At 39.3% G+C, this 24,271-nt stretch overlaps 1 protein-coding gene across 9 annotated transcripts in view; it reads left to right on the forward strand.

The window, feature by feature from the left end:
* Positions 1 to 7,979, forward strand: part of LOC103788038 (uncharacterized) — a 36,591-nt gene extending 28,612 nt beyond the window's left edge. For 8 of the 9 annotated variants that reach the window (XM_078361932.1, XM_078361934.1, XM_078361935.1 and 5 more), the window contains one exon: positions 4,673 to 7,979. In XM_078361932.1, the coding sequence (XP_078218058.1) occupies positions 4,673 to 6,561 (1,889 nt within the window). In that variant the 3' untranslated portion in view covers positions 6,562 to 7,979. Of the gene's footprint in view, positions 1 to 68; positions 93 to 4,672 lie in introns of all 9 variants that reach the window. The other variant, XM_078361937.1, reaches the window with a different exon arrangement.
* The last annotated feature ends 16,292 nt before the right edge of the window (positions 7,980 to 24,271 follow it).

The raw sequence follows: 24,271 nt of genomic DNA on the forward strand, positions 1-24,271 counted from the left end.
GTGAGTAGTCATGGAATAGTCTTATTTTCACCATGTGATTAATGATGAATATATATTTCCTTGTGTAGGAGAAACGCTTTTGTGATTTGAAGGTAAGTTTTGAAAATATTTATACTTCTGCATTTTTTTGTCTTTATTTAAAAACTTTATTGTTGTAAAAACACATAAAATTTACCATCTTAAATCTACTGAGGTGTACATTTTAGGCCCAGGCATTGTGGTGGCTCACATTTGTAATTCTTGGATTTTGGGAGGCTAAGACAGGAGAAATCTCTTAAGCCCAAAATGGTGAGACCAGCTTGGGAAAGATATAAAGATTTTCTCTTTACCAAAAAATGTTAATAATAGCCAGGCCAGCTGGTATTCCTAAATTTCATAAGACTTGGTATATGTCCTAACAGAAGATGCCAGGTGCAAATTATAATACTGTGCTTTTTACTGGAGAGGATCTCTTGCTTTTGACTGGAAAGATTTGTACGAGTCTGTTAAGCCTTGTTGGTCTATAATGTGATTTGGATGTTCATGTTCTCGAAACCTGGACTGGCTGGCTCATTTTATTTTGCATAATATCACTGAGTTTTAACTTTATAGTTGTTAGAATATTTCCTGCGTTTTAAAACTTGGGTGATATTTTAGTATTTCTATATCTCAAATTATATATACTGAATAATTCGGTGACCTTTGCTTGCATCTCCTATCGGCTTTAGTAACAACGCTGCAATAATTACGGATATGCAAGTCATTCTTTACATCACTATGCCTGTAAAAGTTTATCTGTGGCCTGCATTCAATTTGATTAGTCCACCTTTCCACCTTGATAGTCCTACCAATTTGTCTTCATTCTGTAGCTTTTTAATGTGTTTTGAAATTAGGGACTGTAATGCCGCTGACATTGTTCCTCTTTTTGAAGATTTTTGTGCACGTTGTTTTCTCTTGAGATTCCCTGTGCTCTTTGGGTTGCTGTTTCGATCTCTTCAAAAATGCAGTGACAGTTTTGGAAAACACTGCATTAAATTTATAGATTACATGGAGTAGTATGGACAGTTTTACAATAGTAATCATTTTAACCTTTGAACAAGAGCACGCTCAAGAGTGTGTACCTTAATTTCTATATATTTGCAAAATTATCAGCTTTTTCTATTATTATTTTATATTCTTATTCCATTTTGGTCATAGAAGGTAATCCGTAAGATTTCAGTTTAAAAAATTTAGTTAAGACTTTTTAATTTATGTTTTTGCTTAACAAATGATCTGTCAAGGAGAATATTGTATGAGCTATTGAGAAGGGTGTATATCCTGATGTTGTTGGAAATAATTGCCTTGAAGTCCTCTGTTTGCTTACTAATATTCTGTCTCATTTTATTGTTATTACAAAAAGTGGAGTATTGAAATATCCTAGTATAATTATATTGCTCTCTATGTGCTTCTTCAATTTTGTCAGTATTTGCTTTATTTGTTAGGAACCCTAATGAGATACACACACACACACACACTAATGAGATACACACACACACATACACGCGCGCGCGCACACACACACACTAATGAGATACACACACACACACTAATGAGATACACACACACACACTAATGAGATACACACACACACACACTAATGAGATACACACACATACACGCGCGCGCGCACACACACACTAATGAGATACACACACACACGCGCGCACACACACACACACTAATGAGATACACACACACACACACACTAATGAGATACACACACACACAACACACTAATGAGATACACACACACATACACGCGCGCGCACACACACACACACTAATGAGATACACACACACACACATACACGCGCGTGCGCACACACACACACTAATGATACACACACACACACACTAATGAGATACACACACACACACTAATGAGATACACACACACACACACACAACACACTAATGAGATACACACACATGCACACTAATTTGTTATAGGATCCCAGTAAAGTAATCTGTTATTATTTAATGTTCTTTTTTGTCCCTTTGGAGTTTTGTCTTCAGGTACAGTTGGTTTCAAGTACATATAAAATATGACAGTTTTTGACTTAACATATAGCTTGTCTAACGTTATTTTGACCTCTTCTGCTCTCCTTTGGTTAGTATTTGCATGCTATGTCTACTTCCATCTTGCCACTTTCAGTTGTTTTTTTATTATTAGATCTCAACTGCCTCTTTGTAGAAAGGCAAGTTGGATTTTGATTTTTAAATTTTTCAAATAAATCCCTTTATTGAAAGTACGTATCTTGATTGGAAAATTAATTTTATATATATTAAAATAATTTTCTAAAGGAGAAAGACTAATTCTATTAATTGTTGTATTCTTTTTTCTTTGTCCTTCATTTTCTCTTTTTCTGCCTTTTTGATTTTTGTATTGATATGCTTTTATTTCTTATTTTCTTTCATGTATCTAATACAGATATTTCCTTTCTGGTACCTTGGGGATTACATAAAACTTAAAAGATACAGCTATATATTTTAATCTGGTAAAAAATTAACTCAAGTTGCATACAGAAGTTCTTCCTCATTGTATTTGCTCTTAACTTTGTTATTGATGTAGCTAATTATATATTTTTATGTTGTATATTCATTAATATATGTTTGTATAATTTCTGTGCATTTGTCTTTCAACTTTTAGAGAAAAATTAAAATTGTTTTCTGCACCATTATGGTAATGTTATGAAATTCTATTATTGGGTATGTGCATATCTTTCCCCAAAGTTAGTATTTATATATGATTATGTGTTGTTTTATTGCATCGTGTTATTTTCAGTGGAAGGAACTGCTTTCAGCACCTTTGATATATAGGACATACGCAGTGCCAATATACTTTCTCAGGATTTCATTATTTGGAGTGTCTTCTACTTTTTATTCATTAGGACAGTTTTGCTGATGCTATTTTTCGCAGTTCACCGCAGTTGTTGTTTTTTTTCCAGAACTTTGACTATGTGACATAGTCAGGCCTTCTGGCCTGCAAAATTCTTGTTCACAAATTCACTGGTTATCTTATAAGACTAAGCTTGTAAATGACACGTCACTTTTGTCTTGCCACTCCTGAGATTTTCTTCTTGTCTGTGACTTTTGAAATTGCTCTTTTATATGAGTTTGATACAGATACCTCGTGTGTGTGTCCCTGTTTGTTTGTTGAGCTTCTTCGTATTTGTATCATTTTTTGTGATTGCTTTCTGAACATTGGATTATGTTTTTGATGGGCCCATGCTGCCCTAATACTCTGTATACATTGTAATCTGATTGAGATTTGGAAATTAAAAACAAGTTATCTGTCACAGTCTGTAATACAGCTTTGTCCTGGCATAGTCTGAAACAAATTGTCTTGGCTAGAGATTCTGTAAGTCTCTCAAACATGTTCTTAGAATATATCTTGTCTAAAGTTTTGTGGGTTTTGTTTTGTTTTTCTTGAAGTGAAAGTTTATGTTTCTTTGTGTGTGTGTGTGTGTGTGTGTGTGTTTTAATTTAATGTCCAATGCCCACTCGGATCATGTTTCTTTTTTTTTTTTTTTGAGATGGAGTTTTGCTCTTGTTACCCAGGCTGGAGTGCAATGGCGTGATTTTGGCTCACCGCAACCTCCGCCTCCTGGGTTCAGGCAATTCTCCTGCCTCAGCCTCCTGAGTAGCTGGGATTACAGGCACGCGCCACCACGCCCAGCTGATTTTTTGTATTTTTAGTAGAGACGGGGTTTCACCATGTTGACCAGGATGGTCTCGATCTCTTGATCCACCCATCTTGGCTTCCCAAAGTGCTAGGATTACAGGAGTGAGCCACGGATCATGTTTCTTTTAATAGTCAGTAATCGTTGGCTACACCTCTTCCCTGTCTGTAGTACTGCAGTCTTTGTGCTGCTGTACCATTTATCTTTGGCCTCAGCAGACTCAAACTGTTACTCCAAAGTATACCCCCATTTCTTTCAGCATTTTATGTCATAGGAAACTGAAACCAGTGTCTGGTAAAACCCCTAGAAGCCAGAAATGTAAATGTATGTGCTAATATTTCTCTGGTATTTTAAAATGGAAACCAGGAATTAGCAATTTACTTCTGAAGGCACTGTGTTATATTAGGGAGCAGGAAGAACTGTGCTGGGTAAATGTAATAGACTTTTCCTTTTTTTTTTTAAAGATAGTCTTGCTCTTTTGCTCAGGCTGGAGTGCAGTGGCGTCATCTCGGCTCACTGCAACCTCCGCCTCCCAGGTTAAAGTGATTCTCCTGCCTCAGTCTCCTGAGAAGCTGGGATTAGTGCCACCACGCCTGGCTAATTTTTGTATTTTTAGTAGAGACGGGGTTTCACCATGTTGGTCAGACTTGTCTCGAACTCCTTACTTTGTGATCTGCCTGCCTTGGCCTCGCAAAGTGCTGGGATTACAGGTCTGAGCCATCCTGCCCAGCTCTTTGCATTGTGCTCACCTGTGGCACTGCACACACTTAACTCATTTATAAATTTCTTACAAATGTATTTTGACCAGTATGTTTTTGTTACATTTATATATTTATGAAGAAATTAGAACCTGTGGTGTTTTGATATGCTAGTTTACTTATGTCATTTGTATGCTTTTGCAGGTTAGATTTGTAAAGTATATTTATCTGAGTCTAGCAAGTGGAGTAATTTGTTGTTTTAATTTCTTTTAGTTATGTGTTCTCACTTTGTCAAAGAACTTTCGCCAGAGCAAAATATAAAAGATTCTTTCCAAAAAGTGATACTGAGGAGATACAATAAATGTGGAGATGATAACTTACAATTAAGGAAAGGCTGCAGAAGTGTGGATGAGTGTAAACTGCACAGAGGAGATTATAATGGACTTGATCAATGTTTGCCAACTACCCAGAGCAGAAGGTTTCAATGTCATACATATGTGGAAGTCTTTCATAAGTTTTCAAACTCAAATAGACATAAAGTAAGACATACAGGAAAGAAACTTTTCAATTGTAAAGAATGTGGCAAATCATTTTGCATGCTCTCCCTACTAACTCAACATAAAAGAATTCAAATTGGAGAGAAACCCTACAAATATGAAGAATGTGGCAAAGCCTTTAATGAGTTCTCAAACCTTACTGCACATAAGTTAATTCATATTGGAGATAAACGCTACAAATGTGAAGAATGTGGCAAAGCATTTAAACGGTCCTCAACCCTTAGTCAACATAAGAGAATTCATACTGGAGAGAAACCCCATAAATGTGAAGAATGTGGCAAAGCATTTAACCAGTCTTCAATCCTTACTAGACATAAAAGAATTCATACAGGAGAGAAACCCTACAAATGTGAAAAATGTGGCAAAGCCTTTAACCGTTTCTCAAAGCTTACTACACATAAGATAATTCATACTGGAGAGAAACCCTACAAATGTGAAGAATGTGGCAAAGCATTTAACCAGTCTTCAATCCTTACTAGACATAAAAGAATTCATACAGGAGAGAAACCCTACAAATGTGAAAAATGTGGCAAAGCCTTTAACCGTTTCTCAAAGCTTACTACACATAAGATAATTCATACTGGAGAGAAACCCTACAAATGTGAAGAATGTGGCAAAGCCTTTAATGAGTCCTCAAAGCTTACTGCACATAAGATAATTCATACTGGAGAGAAACCCTACAAATGTGAAGAATGTGGCAAAGCATTTAACCGGTCTTCAGCCCTTATTCAACATAAGAGAATTCATACTGGAGAGAAACCCTATAAATGTGAAGAATGTGGCAAAGCATTTAAGCAGTCCTCAAGCCTTCCTAGACATAAAAGAATTCATACAGGAGAGAAACCCTACAAATGTGAAAAATGTGGGAAAGCCTTTAACCATTTCTCAAACCTTACTACACATAAGATAATTTATACTGGAGAGAAACCCTACAAATGTGAAGAATGTCACAAAGGCTTTAACCTGTCCTCAACCCTTAATGAACATAAGATAATTCCTACTGGAGGAAAACCCTACAAATGTGAAGAATGTGGCAAAGCCTTTAATAAGTCCTCAAGGCTTACTGCACATAAGATAATTCATACTGGAGAGAAACACTACAAATGTGAAGAATGCGGCAAAGCCTTTAATGAGTCCTCAAAGCTTACTACACATAAGATAATTCATACTGGAGAGAAACGCTACAAATGTGAAGAATGTGGCAAAGCATTTAACCGGTCCTCAACCCTTAGTCAACATAAGAGAATTCATACTGGAGAGAAACCCTACAGATGTGAAGTATGTGGCAAAGCTTTTATGCATTTCTCCAAACTTAATAAACACAAGAGAATTCATACTGGAGAGAAACCTTACAAATGTGAAGAATGTGGGAAAGCTTTTAGTCAGTCCTCAAATCTTACTATGCATAGGAGAATTCATACTGGCGAGAAACCCTACAAATGTGAAATATGTGGCAAAGCCTTTAACCGGTCCTCAAACCTTACTATGCATAAGATAATTCATACTGGAGAGAAACCCTACAAATGTAAAGAATGTGGCAAAGCTTTTAGCCAGTCTTCAACCCTTACCAAACATACGAGAATACATGCTAGAGAGAAACCCTAAAAGTGTGAAGAATATGGCAAAAATTTTAACCAATTCTCAACCTTTACTAAACATAAGATAATTTATACTGGAGAGAAATCCTACAAATGTGTTAAATGTGGCAAAGCCTTTAACCAGTCCTCAACTTTTGCTAAAAATGAAAATTCATGTGGAAAATAAACCCTGCTAATGCAAAGAATGTGATGAATGCTTTAACGAGTTTTCAACCCTTAGCTCACATAATACTGGAGATAAACTGTACAAGTGTGAAGAATGAAGCAAAGCCTTTAACAAGTCCTCAGTTCTTAACAGACATAATTCGTCCTGGAGAGAAACTCTGCAAACCTGAAAGAGGTGACAATGCTTTTAACAACACCTCAGACCTTTCCAAACATAAAAGTAATCATACTGGTACAAAACCCTAGAAATGTGAAGTGCCGCATCCTTTTCCACCCATGCTGTCTGACAAGGTCCACACATTGGGAAGGAAACTTCAAAGAAGGGGCCTTCCTGGAAAAGGATGAGGCATATGGGTGGATATGCTTGGATGCGCTGGGCTGATTCTGTTAGTCATTTACTTGATGTAACTTCTTTCATCTTCAAAAACATCCCTTGTAGCTGAATTAGATAAAAAAAAAACCCTGCTTCCACTGAAGCATCGAAAATTACCAAAAGTCCAGAATGTAGTAGGAGTATATTAAATATAATAGGGGAAGAGCTTTAGCCAGGAGACACTATGAAACAGTTTATGATAAATTCACAACAAGCAGACATATTACAGAAAGAGGTTACACCCACACCAAAAGCTGAGAAACAAGTTAAGGAACCCGATGAATATAAACCTCGCAACCTTCTCTCTACAGTTCAAGGACCCCCCAATGTAGCCTATCTAATATAAGGGAAACCTTGGTACCCTCCAAAAGGAGCAAATGTGAACATGAAAGTAATAAAAATACCTGATCCAACAGTTCCATATACAGGAGCATATAATGAGGATGGCATTAACATGATTAATAAAGATGGCATGCACATTCCCTATCACACTTTAACATTTATAGAAAGATTAGCAAAATCAGGACCACCTTGGTGTATAAGAACAAAGAAACAAAAACTTGGTGTTTTAAAACAATTGGCAAGACACTTTAAGAAATACTGTAAAGGAAGAGGGGATTTGTATAAGAAAATACAAGAAGAGATTCGAAAGGAGGAAAGCACAGAGGAATACAAGTGCATAAGTCATCTAGGTCATGACCTTTTCTACCCCCAGTCTCACTCTATCTTTAGTACATCTTAGTCCCTTGAATCATAACTTTTGTTATTTCTATGTAGTCAAGGGAATTGACCTAGAAAAATTTTCTGCTTACATGCTGTAGTTATGTCCAAAGTAAAAGTATACAAACCACACTGTTACAGTAATAAACAGACAGAGAATCACAACACCTTTGAGTCGTGTCCTTCTCTGCTTCTCATCGCCGATGCCTTTGCCCACCTTCGGGGACCCTCTTGGACCTGGCTACGGCTGGACCGTGGCAGGTGGCGCCCGAACAGGGACCTGAAGGTAAGTCTTTTTTCTTATTCGGCAAGGATAAGGCTCTCGCCGTAGGGTGCTGCAGACCCCTTAGCAAGATAGGCTATGAGAGTAAAGGGCGAGTAATCATGGGACATACAGAGTCAAAAGCAAGAGGATTGTTTATTGATATTTCAAGACATGTGCTAGGAAACAGAGGGATCCGAGTTTCAGTAAAACAACTAAGGGAATTTTTTAGTTTCTTACAAGAGTGTGCTCCTTGGTTCCCTGAGGAGGGAACCTTAAATTTAGAAACCTGGATGAAGTTGGGAAAAGCCATGAAGCAATATTACACTCTCCATGGCCCAGAAGGTAACCCAGTAGATGCTTTCTTGTTGTGGAATGACCTGAAGGAATGCCTTGACCCAACTCAGGAACTGGCTTGTCTAGCCCGGCAGGTAGCCGAAGAAACGGCTCCCTTATGTGATAAAACCACCAAGGCAAAGAGTTATAGCAGTATAGGCAAGGGAGACAGCTACTAGTTTGGAGGACGAAGAGGAAGGAAAAGATGAGCCATTGCCACCTAATTATCAAGATGAATTAGAGGAAGAGGCAGCTCGGTATCATAATGATGAGTTTTTTGGGGAGCTCCTCCAGCTTCCCAAAAAGACAAGCCAGTGGGAAGGATTTCCCCAACTTGCATTGGGTTTTTAAGAGCTATGCAAGAAGCAAAAAGAGGGCAACAAAGAATTTTAATGTTTTCCAGTCCTATTTGGAGCGGATCACGGGCCCCTGCAATGGGAACCCTTGCCCTTTAAGTTGCTAAAGGAACTAAAGATTGCAGTCAAGGACTTTGGCCCCACCTCTCCATATACATTGCAGTTATTAGACACTATAGCTAGCGAGTGGATCACTTCTTTTGATTGGCAGCAGACTGCTAAATCTTGTTTAAGTTCTGGATCCTACCTCTTATGGAGAGCTGATTATGAAGATAGGGCCAAAACTTCAGTACAAAAAACATTACTCAAAAGGGGAAGAGAGGGCCGGGCGCGGTGGCTCAAGCCTGTAATCCGAGCACTTTGGGAGGCCGAGACGGGTGGATCACAAGGTCGAGAGATCAAGACCATTCTGGTCAACATGGTGAATCCCCGTCTCTACTCAAAATACAAAAAATTAGCTGGGCATGGTGGCGCGTGCCTGTAATCCCAGCTACTCGGGAGGCTGAGGCAGGAGAATCACCTGAACCCAGGAGGTGGAGGTTGCGGTGAGCCGAAATCACGCCATTGCACTCCAGCCTGGTTAATAAGAGCGAAACTCTGTCTCAAAAAAAAAAAAAGGCTCGGGGGGAGAGAGAGGTTGACATTTTCTATGCTTTTAGGCACAGGAGAATATCTAACACCACAAGCTCAGCTCAATCTGCCGAGTGGCCTTGGAGGAAGTCTTGAAGCTAGTGGTTTCTGCTTGGTGACAACTCCCATACCCAGAGACAAAAACAACTTTCTTAAGTAATATAAAGCAGACTTCTCAAAAGCCGTATGAAGAATTTCTTACTAATTGGAAGAAATTGTACAAAGAGCCATCCAAAACCCTGAAGCAGCTGAGATGGTTTTGAAGCAATTGGCCTATAAAAATGGGAATCCAACTTGTCAGGCTCTTTTAAGACCCATTAGGAGAACAGGCACTATTAATGATTATGTTAGAGCTTGTCTTGAAGCTTCTCCAGCATATATTCAAGGGGTAGCTATGGCTGTGGCTATGAATGGGAAACTTTATACTCAGTTCCTTAAGTAAATGTATAAACCCAATAATAATAAGAATGGAAAGAACTGAGGTTGTTTCAATTGTGGAGAAATAGGGCATTTTATGAAACAATGCCCTGGAAAAAATGCAGGGGATAGTGCTAAGCCTGATTTAAAAGGGAAACCTACATCCCTCTGTCCTCAATGTCAAAAAGGATACCATTGGGGTAAAGAGTGCAAGTCAAAATTTCATAAGGATGGTCACCCATTAGTGGATGGGGAGCCTACTACACCAAAAACTGGCCCAACTGGTCCTCCCAATCAAGCTACGAATATGTCTATGGAATCAAAAAACCCGTTCTGGGGGTGCTCCCTGGTCCCCGAAACCAACTGGGGACCCCAAACCATGCAAAGTTATCCATTCATGACCTGGCCAGGGCAACCCCAGAAAGTGCAGGATTAGATTTGCCTGTCAGTAAACATGTCATCACATCAGAGGGAGAGGTTACTCTCCCTCTGGAATTTTTGGACTATTACCAAAAGGATACTTAGGATTAATAATAGGAAGAAGCTCAAGTTGTAGAGCAGGGCTTATTCTCCCAGGAGTTACCGACTCTGACTACACTGGAGAAATAAAAATAATGGTACAGTCTCCAAATAAGACAGTACAACTATTTCCTGGGCAAAGAATTGCTCAGTTATTATTACTCCCATATTTGATGATGCCTTCCCACACAATACAAGAATGTAGAGGACAACAAGGATTTGGATCTACAGATGTGGTTGCATGGGTGCAAAAAATTAGAAAGCCCCATGAAAACGTTATTAATAGAAGGAAAGAAATAGAGGGATTGATAGATACTGGGGCAGATGTCTCTTGCATAGCTGGAAAAGATTGGCCTAGTGGGTGGCCTACTACAAGGAGCCCGACTGCCCTAATAGGATTGGGCATGGCCTCCTATATAGCTAAAAGTCAAAGGATCTTGCATTGGGCCAGTGAGGATTCCAACCATAAAGGTACTTTCCAACTATATATGATTCCCTCTTTACCTCTTACCTTATGGGGAAGGGATCTTCTATCTCAAATAAACATGACAATTGAGGTCCCACATATGCAAGATGCTTTTTTATCCTAGAGGCCACTGCTCCCTTTCATGCGAACACTATTCAGTGGAAATCAGAGGAACCTGTATGGGTTGAGCAGTGGCCATTAACTATGAAAAATTACAGGTGGGTACAAAATTGATGGAAGAACAACTAAGATTAGGACATATAGAGCCCTCTAATAGCCCCTGGAATACTCCTATTTTTGTTATAAAAAAGAAATCAGGTAAATGGAGGCTATTACAGGATTTAAGAGCAGTAAATAAAACTGGTGACTATGGGCACTTTACAACCAGGGCTCCCTTCTCCAGTAGCTGTCCCTCGTGACAGCAATATAATTACCATAGATTTACAGGATTGTTTTTTACCATCCCTCTAGCACCTACAGACTGTAAAAGATTTGCTTTTAGCCTACTTTCTTCAGATTTACAAAGACCTTACCAAAGGTATCAATGGAAAGTCCTCCCTCGGGGCATGAAAAATAGTCCTATGTTATGCCAAAAATTTGTTGATGTTGCCTTAACGAGCACCCGAAGCAAGTTTCCAACTATTTATATAATTCATTATATGGATGATATCCTATTGGCACATCAGGACAAACAGTTACTATATCAGGCATTACATTTCATGATAGAACAATTGCAAACAGTTGGGTTGGTAGTAGCCCCAGAAAAAATTCAAGAAAATCCACCATTTAATTATTTGGGAAGACTTATAAAATCCCCTGTGATAGCTATTCAAAGCATAGCAATAAGACATGATACTCTTAATACTTTAAATGATTTCCAGAAATTACTGGGGGATATAAACTGGGTTCAGCCATTTTTAAAATTAACTACTAAAGACTTGAAACCTCTATTTGATATCCTGAAAGGAGATAGTTTCCCTACATCTACCAGGAGGCTGACTCCGGAGGGCTTAAGAGCTCTAGAGAAAGTAAATGAGGCTCTAAACCATAATAAATTATATCAAGTAAATTACGACAAACCTTGGCAATTAATTATATTAAAAACTGAATACACCCCAATGGGATGTTTATGGCAAAATGCTCCTCTTGAATGGACCCATCTCCCTTCCACACCCAAACGAGTAATTTCTTTCTACCCACACTTAGTCACCGTACTTATTTGGCAAGGAAGAAACCGTAGCAAAGAACTATTTGGGGCTGATGTGCATGAGATTATTCTTCCTTATACCAAAGAGCAATGTGATCAACTGTATCAGCTAGTAGATCAATGGGGTATTTCATTAGCAGGATTTACAGGACAGGTCACACATCATCTACCATCTGATCCTATATTACAATTCTTAAAATCTACTCTTATAATTTTTCCTACACTACATAGTAGTAACCCACTTCCTCCTCCCACTGCGACTCTATTTACAGATGGCTCTTCTAACGGAAAAGCAGTTACTATCTGGCCCACAGGAGAGAGAGTTCAGCAAACTGCCAAAACTTCTGCTCAAGGAGCGAAGATAGAGGCGGTAGTTGCAGGCTTTTCACAGATTACAGGATCTTTTAACCTTTACACAGATTCTGCTTATATAGTAAATTTATTTCCAGCTATAGAAACAGCCCTTATTTCCAGTCAATCAGCTATTAGTCATTTACTTACAAAACTACAGACAGTTATCCAGCATAGAAATGCTCCTTTTTATATAGGACATATTCGCAGTCATACTTCTCTAGAAGGGCCTTTGGTACAAGGTAACAGGCTAGCTGACTTGCTTACCAAGCAGAAAATATTCACAGTAAATGAGGAAGCTGTACAGTCACATGCTCTCCATCACCAAAATGCCACTGCTCTAAGACTACAGTTTAAAATTACTAGGGAACAAGCCCATCAAATAGTAAAAACTCTCCCACTTGTGTAATACATATTCCCTCCCTACAGATGGGAGTTAATCCTAGGGGATTAAAACCTAATGTATTATGGCAAGTGGATGTTACCCATATACAAGAATTTGGAAAACTTGCTTTTGTACATGTTACTATTGACACTTGCTCTCACATCATCTTTGCTTCTGCTAGAACAGGAGAAGCTTATAAAGATGTGATACAACATCTAGTGCAGTGTATTGCTTATATGGGCCTACCCCGACAGATAAAAGACTGACAATGCTCCTGCCTACACCTCAAAAAGTTTTCAAGAATTTTGTGATAAGTTTAAAATTCAGCATTGTACAGGAATTCCTTATAACCCCCAAGGCCAAGCTATCATTGAGAGAGCCCATCAAACTTTAAAAAATTGAATATCAAAACTACAACAGGGAATTACAAAGTATTTGTCTCCTCATCGTCTGTTACAACACGCCATGTTTGTCATAAACTACTTAAATAGTAATGACCAAGGATTTACACCTATGATGAGACACTGGAATCATAGGCCAGAAGTGCAAATATTAGTGTATTGGAAATACCTTTTAACTGGAACATGTAAGGGTCCAGATAGCCTCCTAACCTCTGGTCGAGGATATGCATGTGTGCTTCCACAGGATGCCTCTTCCCCCACTTGGATCCTGGATCAACTCATCCATCCTGCACAAGAACAGAAAAGGAACCCCCCGTGGAGATCGATCCCGGATGAGGAACACTTAAGAGAGCCAGAAGTAGTGGAAGAATTGCTGCCAAAAATGCGGAAACTAAATTTTAATCCTTTTCGCCAGGCAAAGTCAACAAGACAAACCAGTTTACCAACCTGGGGACAACTGAAGAAACTAACCACTGATGCTAGCGTTGTTGTCTCCTTGAGTGGAGAACCTCAAACACCCCCACCTTATTTTTGGCTATGCTCGCCTTGCTTTCTTGTCAGGTACCTACTGTACAGGCTAATCAAGCTTTTTGGCCTTTGTACCAGAGCCTCCTTTGCTGCATCTCACCTCATGGGGTAGTGATGCTGATAAGGTATTTACCAATAATACTAACATTATTGGGGGAATACCTGACTCATTTATACCTCATGTGACAACAGAAAATGTTTCCTTTAGGGGATACTCTAATGAGGTACCTCTATGCTTTGTTACTAATGGATGTCCTCCTATAGGATGTCTCCCTATTAACTATAGAACCTTTGCAACTGACTCTCCTACAAAAAACAATACTAGAAAGTTATGGACTATAGAAATAGTTACTTTAGGATATCATACTTAGAATGAATCTTATGTTAATTTAACTAGTTTCAGCCTTTACTTGAATCATGTCAAACAAAATACACTGATTTAGATTTATACTGGAAAAATATAAAAGGTAATGGGTTTCCTAAGTGGTTAGACTGTGGCTTTGACCATAAAGCTAGCATATTTAAGCCTGCCAATACAAATTTCACTGTGTATGATTTCTCTGTCCCTTCTCCTGATTATAATTACACCGAATATATTAAAAATATTAATCATAACATTTTTTACAACAACAGCTTACCCTCCAATGGAGAACCTTGACATAGATGATTTACTCCTGGCTGGGTTAGCCCCACCTATCAGACAACATCAAAAGTTTATAACAAAACCTCTCTACATCCAGACCTATACAAGCTATTGGCTGCCACTAATATGTTGCTTTCTCATAGACCTAGCAGCAGCATTCCAGAGCCCATGGCTATTAGAGCCTGCATTAACGCACCTCATGCCATCCTTATTGGTAGCCCTAACATTATGGAATTTCAATATATTAATAATTCTTATATAGTCAAGTGTAATGCATATCTTTTAACCAACTGTATTAATTCTGGACAGTGAATTATTTTATGTATATAGACACATAAAAATGTGTCTATATTTGTTATTGTTCATCAACCTACTTATGTTATGCTACCAGTAACCTTAGAAGAAGAATGGTATGATGATACAGGATTACATATTTTAGAAAGATTAACCATTTTAGCTAGGCCAAAAAGGTTTGTAGCTGCTTTAATATTAGGCATAACTGCATTAATTACTATAATAACCTCTATATCCATGTCTGCAGTAGCTTTAACACAGGAAATCCATACGGCACAGCATGTGAATGAATTAACTCATAATGTTACAATAGCCTTAGCCATCCAAGAAAAACTAGGTAAAAAATTAGAGACTAGAATTAATGCTCTAGAAGAGACAGTAATATATTTAGGAAATCAAATTCAGAATCTGAAGACACAACCACTAGATGTCATGCAAAATATAAATGGATATGTGTCACCCCTTTTCCACATATTAATGACACTGATCCTTGGGAAAAAGTTAAAAATCACTTGCAAGGAGTATGGCACAACACCGAGTTACCTCCAGATATTCGAACCCTACAAGTAAAGATTAGGGACCTTAGTAAAGCCCTCTGATTACTTGATGACAATTTAGCAGAAAATTTATGGTCTGCCATTACACATTCAGTTAACCCTATCTTTTGGTGGTCTAGTGTAGTTCACATTGGAGTAACTGTACTTATAATAATTATTATCATTCTTAGCTTTCCAGTCATCATCCGATCACTGATATTGTCAATCAGAAACCTTCGCATCCAGCTAGAAACTCTTAAACTAAAAAATAAAAAAGGGGAGATGCTGCGTCCTTTTCCACCCATGCTGTCTGACAAGGTCCACGCATTGGGAAGGAAACTTCAAAGAAGGGGCCTTCCTGGAAAAGGATGAGGCATATGGGTGGATATGCTTGGATGCGCTGGGCTGATTCTATTAGTCATTTACTTGATGTACCTTCTTTCATCTTCAAAAACATCCCTTGTAGCTGAATTAGATCAAAAAAACCCTGCTTCCACTGAAGCATCGAAAATTACCAAAAGTCCAGAATGTAGTAGGAGTATATTAAATATAATAGGGGAAGAGCTTGAGCCAGGAGACACTATGAAACAGTTTATGATAAATTCACAACAAGCAGACATATTACAGAAAGAGGTTACACCCACACCAAAAGCTGAGAAACAAGTTAAGGAACCCGATGAATATAAACCTCGCAACCTTCTCTCTACAGTTCAAGGACCCCCCAACGTAGCCTATCTGATACAAGGGAAACCTTGGTACCCCCCAAAAGGAGCAAATGTGAACATGAAAGTAATAAAAATACCTGATCCAACAGTTCCATATACAGGAGCATATAATGAGGATGGCATTAACATGATTAATAAAGATGGCATGCACATTCCCTATCACACTTTAACATTTATAGAAAGATTAGCAAAATCAGGACCACCTTGGTGTATAAGAACAAAGAAACAAAAACTTGGTGTTTTAAAACAATTGGCAAGACACTTTAAGAAATGCTGTATAGGAAGAGGGGATTTGTATAAGAAAATACAAGAAGAGATTCTAAAGGAGGAAAGCACAGAGGAATAAAAGTGCATAAGCCATCTAGGTCATGACCTTTCCTATCCCCAGTCTCATTCTATCTTTAGTCCCTTGAATCATAACTTTTGTTATTTCTATGTAGTCAAGGGAATTGACCTAGAAAAATTTCCTGCTTAAAGAACATTTCCTGCTTACATGCTGTAGTTATGCCCAAAATAAAAGTATAAAAATCACACTGTTACACTAATAAACAGACAGAGAATCACAACACCTTTGAGTCGTGTCCTTCTCTGCTTCTCATCACTGATGCCTTTGCCCACTTTCGGGGACCCTCTTGGACCTGGCTATGGCTGGACCGTGGCAATGAAGAATGTGACAAATCCTTTAAATGGTTTCCACACTTGATTGTAGGTAAGATAATTTATACTGAAGAACTCCAAGTGTAAAGAATGTGGCAAAAGTTTTTTTTGAAATGGGGTCTCACCCTGTCACTCAGGCCACAGTGCAGTGGCGTGATCTTGGCCAACTGCAATCTGCACCTCCCAGGTTCAAGTGATTCTCCTGCCTCAGCCTCCCCAAGTAGCTGGGATTACAGGTACCCGCCACCATGTCTGGCTGATTTTGGTATTTTTAGTAGAGATGGGGTTTCACCATGTTGGCCAGGCTTAGTCTTAAACTTCTTACCTCAATTGAGCCACCTGCTTTGGCCTCCCAAAGTACTGGGATTAAAGGTGGGAACCACCATGCCTGTGGCATAACTTCAGCAGTGTTCACACCTTATTGCACAGGAAAGCATTTGCATTTGAGAAAATGTGTACAAATATTAAGAATGGAAAAACCATTAATATCTGCTCATATCTTACTCAACATCAAAAAGCTTATACTTTTCTTGAGATGGAGTTTTGCTCTGTTTCCCAGGCTAGAGGGCAGTGGTGTGATCTTGGCTCACTGCAACGTCTGCCTCCTGGATCCTAGCAATTCTCCTGCCTCAGCCTCCTGAGTAGCTAAGATTACAGGCATGCCTTACCATGCCTGGTTAATTTTTGTATTTTTAGTATAGACATGGTTTCCCCATGTTGGTAAGGCTGGTCTCAAACTGCTGACCTTGTGATGCACCTGCCTCAGCCTCCCAAAGTGCTGGGACTGCAGGCATGAGCCACTGTGCCAGGTCAAGAGTTTATACTTAATAAAACATTTTAAGTGCAATTACTATCAAATAGTTTTTCAGAAAACATAAGCCTTTCAAGTGACACATATTTATTCTGAAGAAAAATGTCACAGAGTGTTATAATACCTCTCCTTGTGTTGCAGATCTTACTGTACGCATTTTGTACTAGAGAAACATGAAGCAGTATTTTATTACAAAACTATAGGCCAGAAAACAAAGTTTATACTAAAATATATTTTTGGAGATGCAATATGTATAAAAAGTATTTAATTTGGGAGGCGGAGGCGGGTGGATCACGAGGTCAAGAGATTGAGACCATCCTGGTCAACATGGTGAAACCCTATCTCTACTAAAAATACAAAAAATTAGCTGGGCATGGTGGTGCATGCCTATAGTCCCAGCTACTCAGGAGGCTGAGGCAGGAGAATTGCTTGAACCCAGAAGGCGGAGGTTGCGGTGAGCCGAGATCGTGCCATTGCACTCCAGTCTGGGTAACAACAGCAAAACTCTCAAAAAAAAAAAAAGTATTTAGTTTGAAATTAGGTTTGTGTAAATATCCCAGAGTCACAGTAGAAATAACTAAGGCATTGACACTTCAGACATTACACTAAATCATAGTGCTGAGTATAAAAAATAATCTGAACCTGAAGTTGTTACATAAGTTATATATATAACCTAAAGATTTTTTTGGAAAGTCATAATTACATTTAAACTATACTTTTTTCTTGAAAAGATTGTGGAAGTTTTAAAAAACTAATGATGTAACTCAAGTCTCAAATTACTTTATGCTGTTTCTTCCTATTGTGTTAACATGTGACAGCATGTGATCAGTTATTGTTGCATCAAAGGTATGAGAGATTCTTAGGTGGGCATTATGGATGACTTTATTAAAGTGAGGACATTCATATATAAGATGCATAATAGAAATCTAAGTTGAGAGGCTCTTTGTGGTTCATTGTTGAGTGTTGTGTGAGGTGGGTGTTGGGAGTAATATTCTTCTGTATTATAATGAGAGAAAAACAGTTTTAATTTTACTTAGAAGTAATGAAAATTAAAATAGTAGTATGTCATTTTACTGATGGTGATTTTATGTCATAAAGTGCAGTACATTTTAAACTTTGGAGATTATATACATATCTTTTTACCATGTGGAGACTATTGTGCATTTAGTGAAGCATTATGCCACAAATTTGAAGCTATTCCACCTTACTCAAGGGTGTAGGTAAAGGACGGTAGCAACTTAAATAGGATACTGGTAACATAATGGAATAACAGCTCTTGTAATCTCTTTTGCCAGTTGCTTTAAACTTCAAATAAACTAAAAAATGTTGTTCCCTTAAGTTCAATGTTTATTATTTTTTTAAATTCAAATGTATTTTTTGTTAAGTTTTGTGGGTACATAACATGTATATATTTATGTAATTCATGGCATATTTTGATATAGGCATACAATATGTAGTAATGGTATTAGGATAAATGAGGTATCCTTCACATCTAGCATTTATCCCTTTCATTAAAAACAATTCAGGGCCGGGTGCGGTGGCTCACGCGTATAATCCCAGCACTTTGGGAGGCCGAGGCGGGTGGATCAAGAGGGCAGGAGATCGAGACCATCCTGGTCAACATGGTGAAATCCCGTCTCCACTAAAAATACAAAAATTAGCTGGGCATGGTGGTGCACGCCTGTAGTCCCAGCTACTCGGGAGGCTGAGGCAGGAGAATTGCTTGAACCCAGAAGGTGGAGGTTGTGGTGAGCCGAGATCGTGCCATTGCACTCCAGTCTGGGTAACAACAGTGAAACTCCGTCTTAAAAAAAAAAAATTCAGTTACACACTTTTAGTTTTTAAAATGTAGAATTTCTATTGACTGCAGGGTCATTTTTGTGGTCATAATAAAAATTATACAAAAGTATAAATAAAATTGATACATTTCTGAGTCCTAAAAATATATTTAAAATAACCTTTTTTTTGAGACAGAGTCTCATTCTGTTACCTGAGTTGGAGTGCAGTGGTGTGATCTCACCTCACGGCAGCCTCTTCCTTGTGGGTTCAAGCCATTCTCCTGCCTCGACCTCCTGAGTAGCTGGGATTACAAGCGTGTGCCACCATCCCCGGCTACTTTTGGATTTTTAGTAAAGACGAGGTTTTGCCATACTGTCTTGGCTGGTCTCAGACTCCTGACCTCAGTTAGCCTCCCAAAGTTCTAAGATTACAAGCTTGAGCCACCACACCTGGCTTTAAATAATTTTTAATATATATATTTTTGAACATGTGGCCTCTCTGCCTGCAAACACGTACAGACAGTTTTGATTTACATAGAATTAAATATGCACATATATTACTCTAAAGATAATGCTTAGGTGCAGGAAAATTATGGAGTGTGTTTCTGTGAGTACAAGTTTACCTATTTTCATAAAAATAGAGCAATATTGGAAAAAATAAACCATTTTAATAAGGTAACTAATGTACTAGAAAACTAAAAACCTCAAAAACGCCAAATGCAAATATATATTCTCTGCTTTGTATTGAATTCATTACTGTAAAATTTTATGGCTTATGATTCAGAATCTCCCCATGCAAATTATCTGTTTTTTACTTGCCTGGTATTCATTCTAGACCTATTATTTTTGTTTCTTATATTTTCTTCTTTTATAGTTTGTAAAATATTCATTTTGTGAGTTGGTCAGGGATTATATAAATGATTTTTATAAAATTTGGTAATGCACAAAAATTGTTAGACCTAATTCCAAAATTTGTGTATTGTTATATTTTATTTAGTTAGAACATTCCATTTTGTTTTATTCAAGAATCCTACATAAGCCTACTTTTTTTAAGCTTATGTTCCTTTCACTTTTTAGAATTTTGAAATAAGTAGATTTCTTTATTAATTGAGCCAATTTATGTAAGTAGTAGGGCGGCTTCCTAAGTCACAAGGATGTTTTTACATATAAATGCAGCAAACAAACATGACAGAGCTTGCTGTGTAGCAGGTGCTACATAATTAGCCATAAATACTTCTGTGGAAGTTAGTTTGCAGCTTCAAATCAGAAATGAAAGATAACAATGGTTAAGAAATAACATTTATTTATTCTTGTCCAGAGGTAATTTTGTTTTCAGGCTGCAAAGCTGACTGTTGCTGAATTTAAAAAGAAATTCTGCTGCTTTTATTCCCTAGTTACCTTCAGTTTTCTGTCTTGTTGCGTGTATTCCAGCTGTGTGTATATCACAGCCCTTCTTTTTCTGTTTTACGGGGACGGTTTTCTCATTGTTGTCTTCATGCCGTGTCATTTCACACGGTACTTTATTGGTTCTAATGAGAAAACTGGTAGTTTCAATATACAAAAAAGTCGATTTTAAATGGAGAATTTGCTTATCTATATTACTTTCAGATCAGTTAATAGTGATATACCATCCACAGATAAGAGGATTACATCAGTTAGCATTGCTTTTCTGAGTAAAACAAAAAAATTTTTTTTTCTTTGACATGAAATGTCACTCTGTCACCCGGCTGGAGTTCAGTGGCATGATCTCCGTTCACTGCAGCCTACACCTCCTGGGTTCCACTTATGAGCCAATTTTCCAAACTTTGGCTGCCTTCGATTGTGAGATTCTTAAACTCCACAGTAGGCTTTGTTCATTTAGGAAGATGACAGTCTTTCCTGTTGGCTGGTGTGGAATCGAGTGTCAAAATCTCACCTGTGTGCTTGGCCCTGTTAGGACACTCTCCGCACCACCAGAGGGCTTTGGTTTTTTTTGTTGTTTTTGTTTGTTTTTTTGAGATGGCGTCTCACTCTGTAGCCCAGGCTGGAGTGCTGTGGGGTGATAGTTCACTACAATCTCTGCCTCCTGAGTTGAAGTGATTCTCCTGCCTCAACCTCCCAAGTAGTTGGGATTACAGGTGCCCACCACCACACTGGGCTAATTTTTTGTATTTTTAGTAGAGATGATGTTTCACTATGTTGGCCAGGCTGGTCTCAAACTCCTGACTGCAAGTGATCCACCTGCCTAAGCCTCCCAAAGTGCTGGAATTACAGGTGTGAGCCACCACGCCCAGCCCCGGAGGGCTTTATCCAGTATGCATGAAAGTCAAAATCCCCTCTGAGACCCTTGCACTGGTATGGATCCATGATCATACCTGTACCGGCTGGGTCCAGAGAAGAGTCCTCAACTGCCTTTGAGATGGGTTTTAAATGAGTCACCATCTCAACTGTGGCTGAATGTTCACGTATGAAAGTCACAATTGGATTGCATCAGCATGTGAGATTCAGGACCTGACAACTGGGCTTTGTCCATGTGTGAGGATGCCAGTCCTAATGGTTGGTGGCATGTGCATGTGAGAGAACAGTGTCTCCTTGCTGTTGGGCCCTGTGATGGCACTCTCTGTACCATCTGAGTTCTGTATGTGATATGTGAGAGTGGTAATGCTTTGTTAGTTTGTACAAAAACAAGACCCAGAATCTTACCTATTTTTTTCTAAGTTTAGCTATGAGAGACAGTATCTCTCCTCTTGGCTGGGAGTCATCATTATACCTGTTACCTGGGCCAAGATATATGTCATATTTCTACCTGTGGGTAGAAAGTGAGCAGTAGAGTCACATCGCCGGGGTGCTAGGCCAGGAATATGTTACACTCCCTTCCTGAAAGCAGGGCACAGGCAGCAGAGACATATAAACTCTGTGCTGTCCCCAGCATTATGTCACAATGCCCTGTGTGGGCAAGGCCCAGGCAGGAGAGACACAACACCTGGATGCTGGGCCCAGCAATATGTCACAGTCTTCCCTTGTAAGCAAGGTGCAGGCATAAAAGGTGAGTCAAATCTATTAGTTGATGCATGCAGAAATATGTCCTACAGCCCCCGGTGGGCAGAACCCAAGAAGGAGCCTCTCATTTTTTTGTTTTTGGGTCTAGCAATATGTCACAACACCCAAAAAATGCAGGGCTCAGACAAAAGAAAAGAGTCTCATCCCCTACGTGCTGGGCCCAGAGATATGTCACAAACTCTCTTATAGGCAAAGCTTAGGTAAAAGATGAGAGAAACATCATATAAATGATGGGCTCAGAGACATGTCACAATAGATCGAGACACATCACCTTGGTGTGGAGTTTAGTAATATGTCACAATGCTGAGAGCAGCATCATGGCTAAAGTGTAACATCAGATTTTTGGCCCAGAAATATGTCAAAATCTGCCTTGCTGGAAAAATCTAGAAAGAACAAGGCTAGGCACAGTGGCTCATGCCTGTAATCCTACCACTTTGGGAGGCAGAGACAGGTGGATTGCTTAAGGCCAGGAGTTCAAAACCAGCCTGGTCAACATGGTAAAACCCCGCCTCCACTAAAAACCCAAAAAATTAACTGGGCACGGTGGCAGGCACCTGTCATCTCAGCTACTCAGGAGGCTGAGGCAGGAGAATCGCTTCAACCCAGGAGGTGGAGATTGCAGTGAGCTGAGATTGCACCACAGCCTGGGCAACAAGAGCAAAACTCTTGAAAGGAAGGAAGGAAGGAAAAGGAAAGAAAGGAAAAAAGAACAAACGAATGAACAAGTCACATAAACTAGGTACTAGGCTCAATGATATGCCACAGTTTCCCCTGTGAGCATAGAGCAGGCAGGGTAGGAGAGTCAAATCACCTGGGTGATGGGAAAGCTATATGACACAATGTCCCCTGTAGGCAGAGTTGAGGCAGAAGAGTTACATGAGCTGGTGTAGAACTCAGCAATGCGTCACCCTGGTGTATGCAGGCAGGGCCTAGGCAGGAGACTTGCAGCCTTCGTTGTTGGTCCTAGTGATAGATCACAACATCCAAAATATGTGACGCCTGGGAAAAAAACGAAAAGTCCCATCACCTAGGTGCTTGGGTCAGTAATATGTCCCTCCCCTTTTTTGGCAGCACCCAGACAGAAGAAGAAAATTACAACAACCTTGGTACCTTCACTGGGAAGAGCCAAAGCAGTAAAGGAGAGTCAGATCCTCTAGGTGCTGAGTGCAGAAATATGTCCTAATATTCCCCGAGAGGAGGATCAGGAAGGAGACTCATCACTTAGGTAAGGAGCCCAGAGATAGGACAAAATGCTTTTCATGGGTAAGGCTGAAACAGAAGAGGACAGTCACGTACCCTAGAAGCTGGGCCTAGCTAGCCATATATCACACCACCCCTTCTGGCAGAGAACAGGCATGAGAGAATAGTTACATAACCTGGGGGCTCTGCCCATCTATCAAAATCGCCGCAGATGGCATGGCCAAGGCAGGCGAGGACAGTCCCATCACGTGGGTGTGGGACCGAGAGATATGTCTCAATCTCTTCAATGAACAAAGCCCAGGTAGAAAAAGAATATTAAAGAGTTGACAGGCCCAGAGATATATCACAATTCCCCTGACGGCAGGGTCCAAGCAGGAGATTCACATAACCTTTATGCTGGGCCCAGAAATATGTCACAGTGCCTCTCAATCCTCTCAGCCTGCCAGAGAACCTGCCCTTTAAGTGATAGGCTGGGCCTGCTGTCACTGAAAGGCAGGCTTTCTGGCAGGCTGAGAGGAGGATTTGCAGATGCACCAGCCTCTGCTCTTCCAGAGGCTTAGTAATGAAGGAAGCAAAGGAACATAAATCTTAAGGAAGATGCCAGGAATCAGCCATCGCTTGAAAATGAGGCTGGCCCAGCCAAACGACAATGCACAGCAGTTCAATGTCATGTTCCCATGGGTGAGGAAGGGCATGGCACGTTTTTAAGATATAGGAGGTGAAACTTTAGAATTCAAAAGGGTATCGTTTCAAATATGTTTACAGATGTGTGTGTGTGAGAGAGAGTTTGAGAGAGAAAAAGACAATGTATACAGGCTAGGCGTGGTGGCTCATGGCTGTAATCCCAGCACTTTGGGAGGCCGAGGCGGGTGGATCACGAGGTCAATAGATCGAGACCATCCTGGTCAACATGGTGAA

This window comes from Callithrix jacchus, chromosome 22, assembly GCF_049354715.1.
Source record: "Callithrix jacchus isolate 240 chromosome 22, calJac240_pri, whole genome shotgun sequence".
In the NCBI taxonomy this organism is placed as follows: domain Eukaryota; kingdom Metazoa; phylum Chordata; class Mammalia; order Primates; family Cebidae; genus Callithrix; species Callithrix jacchus.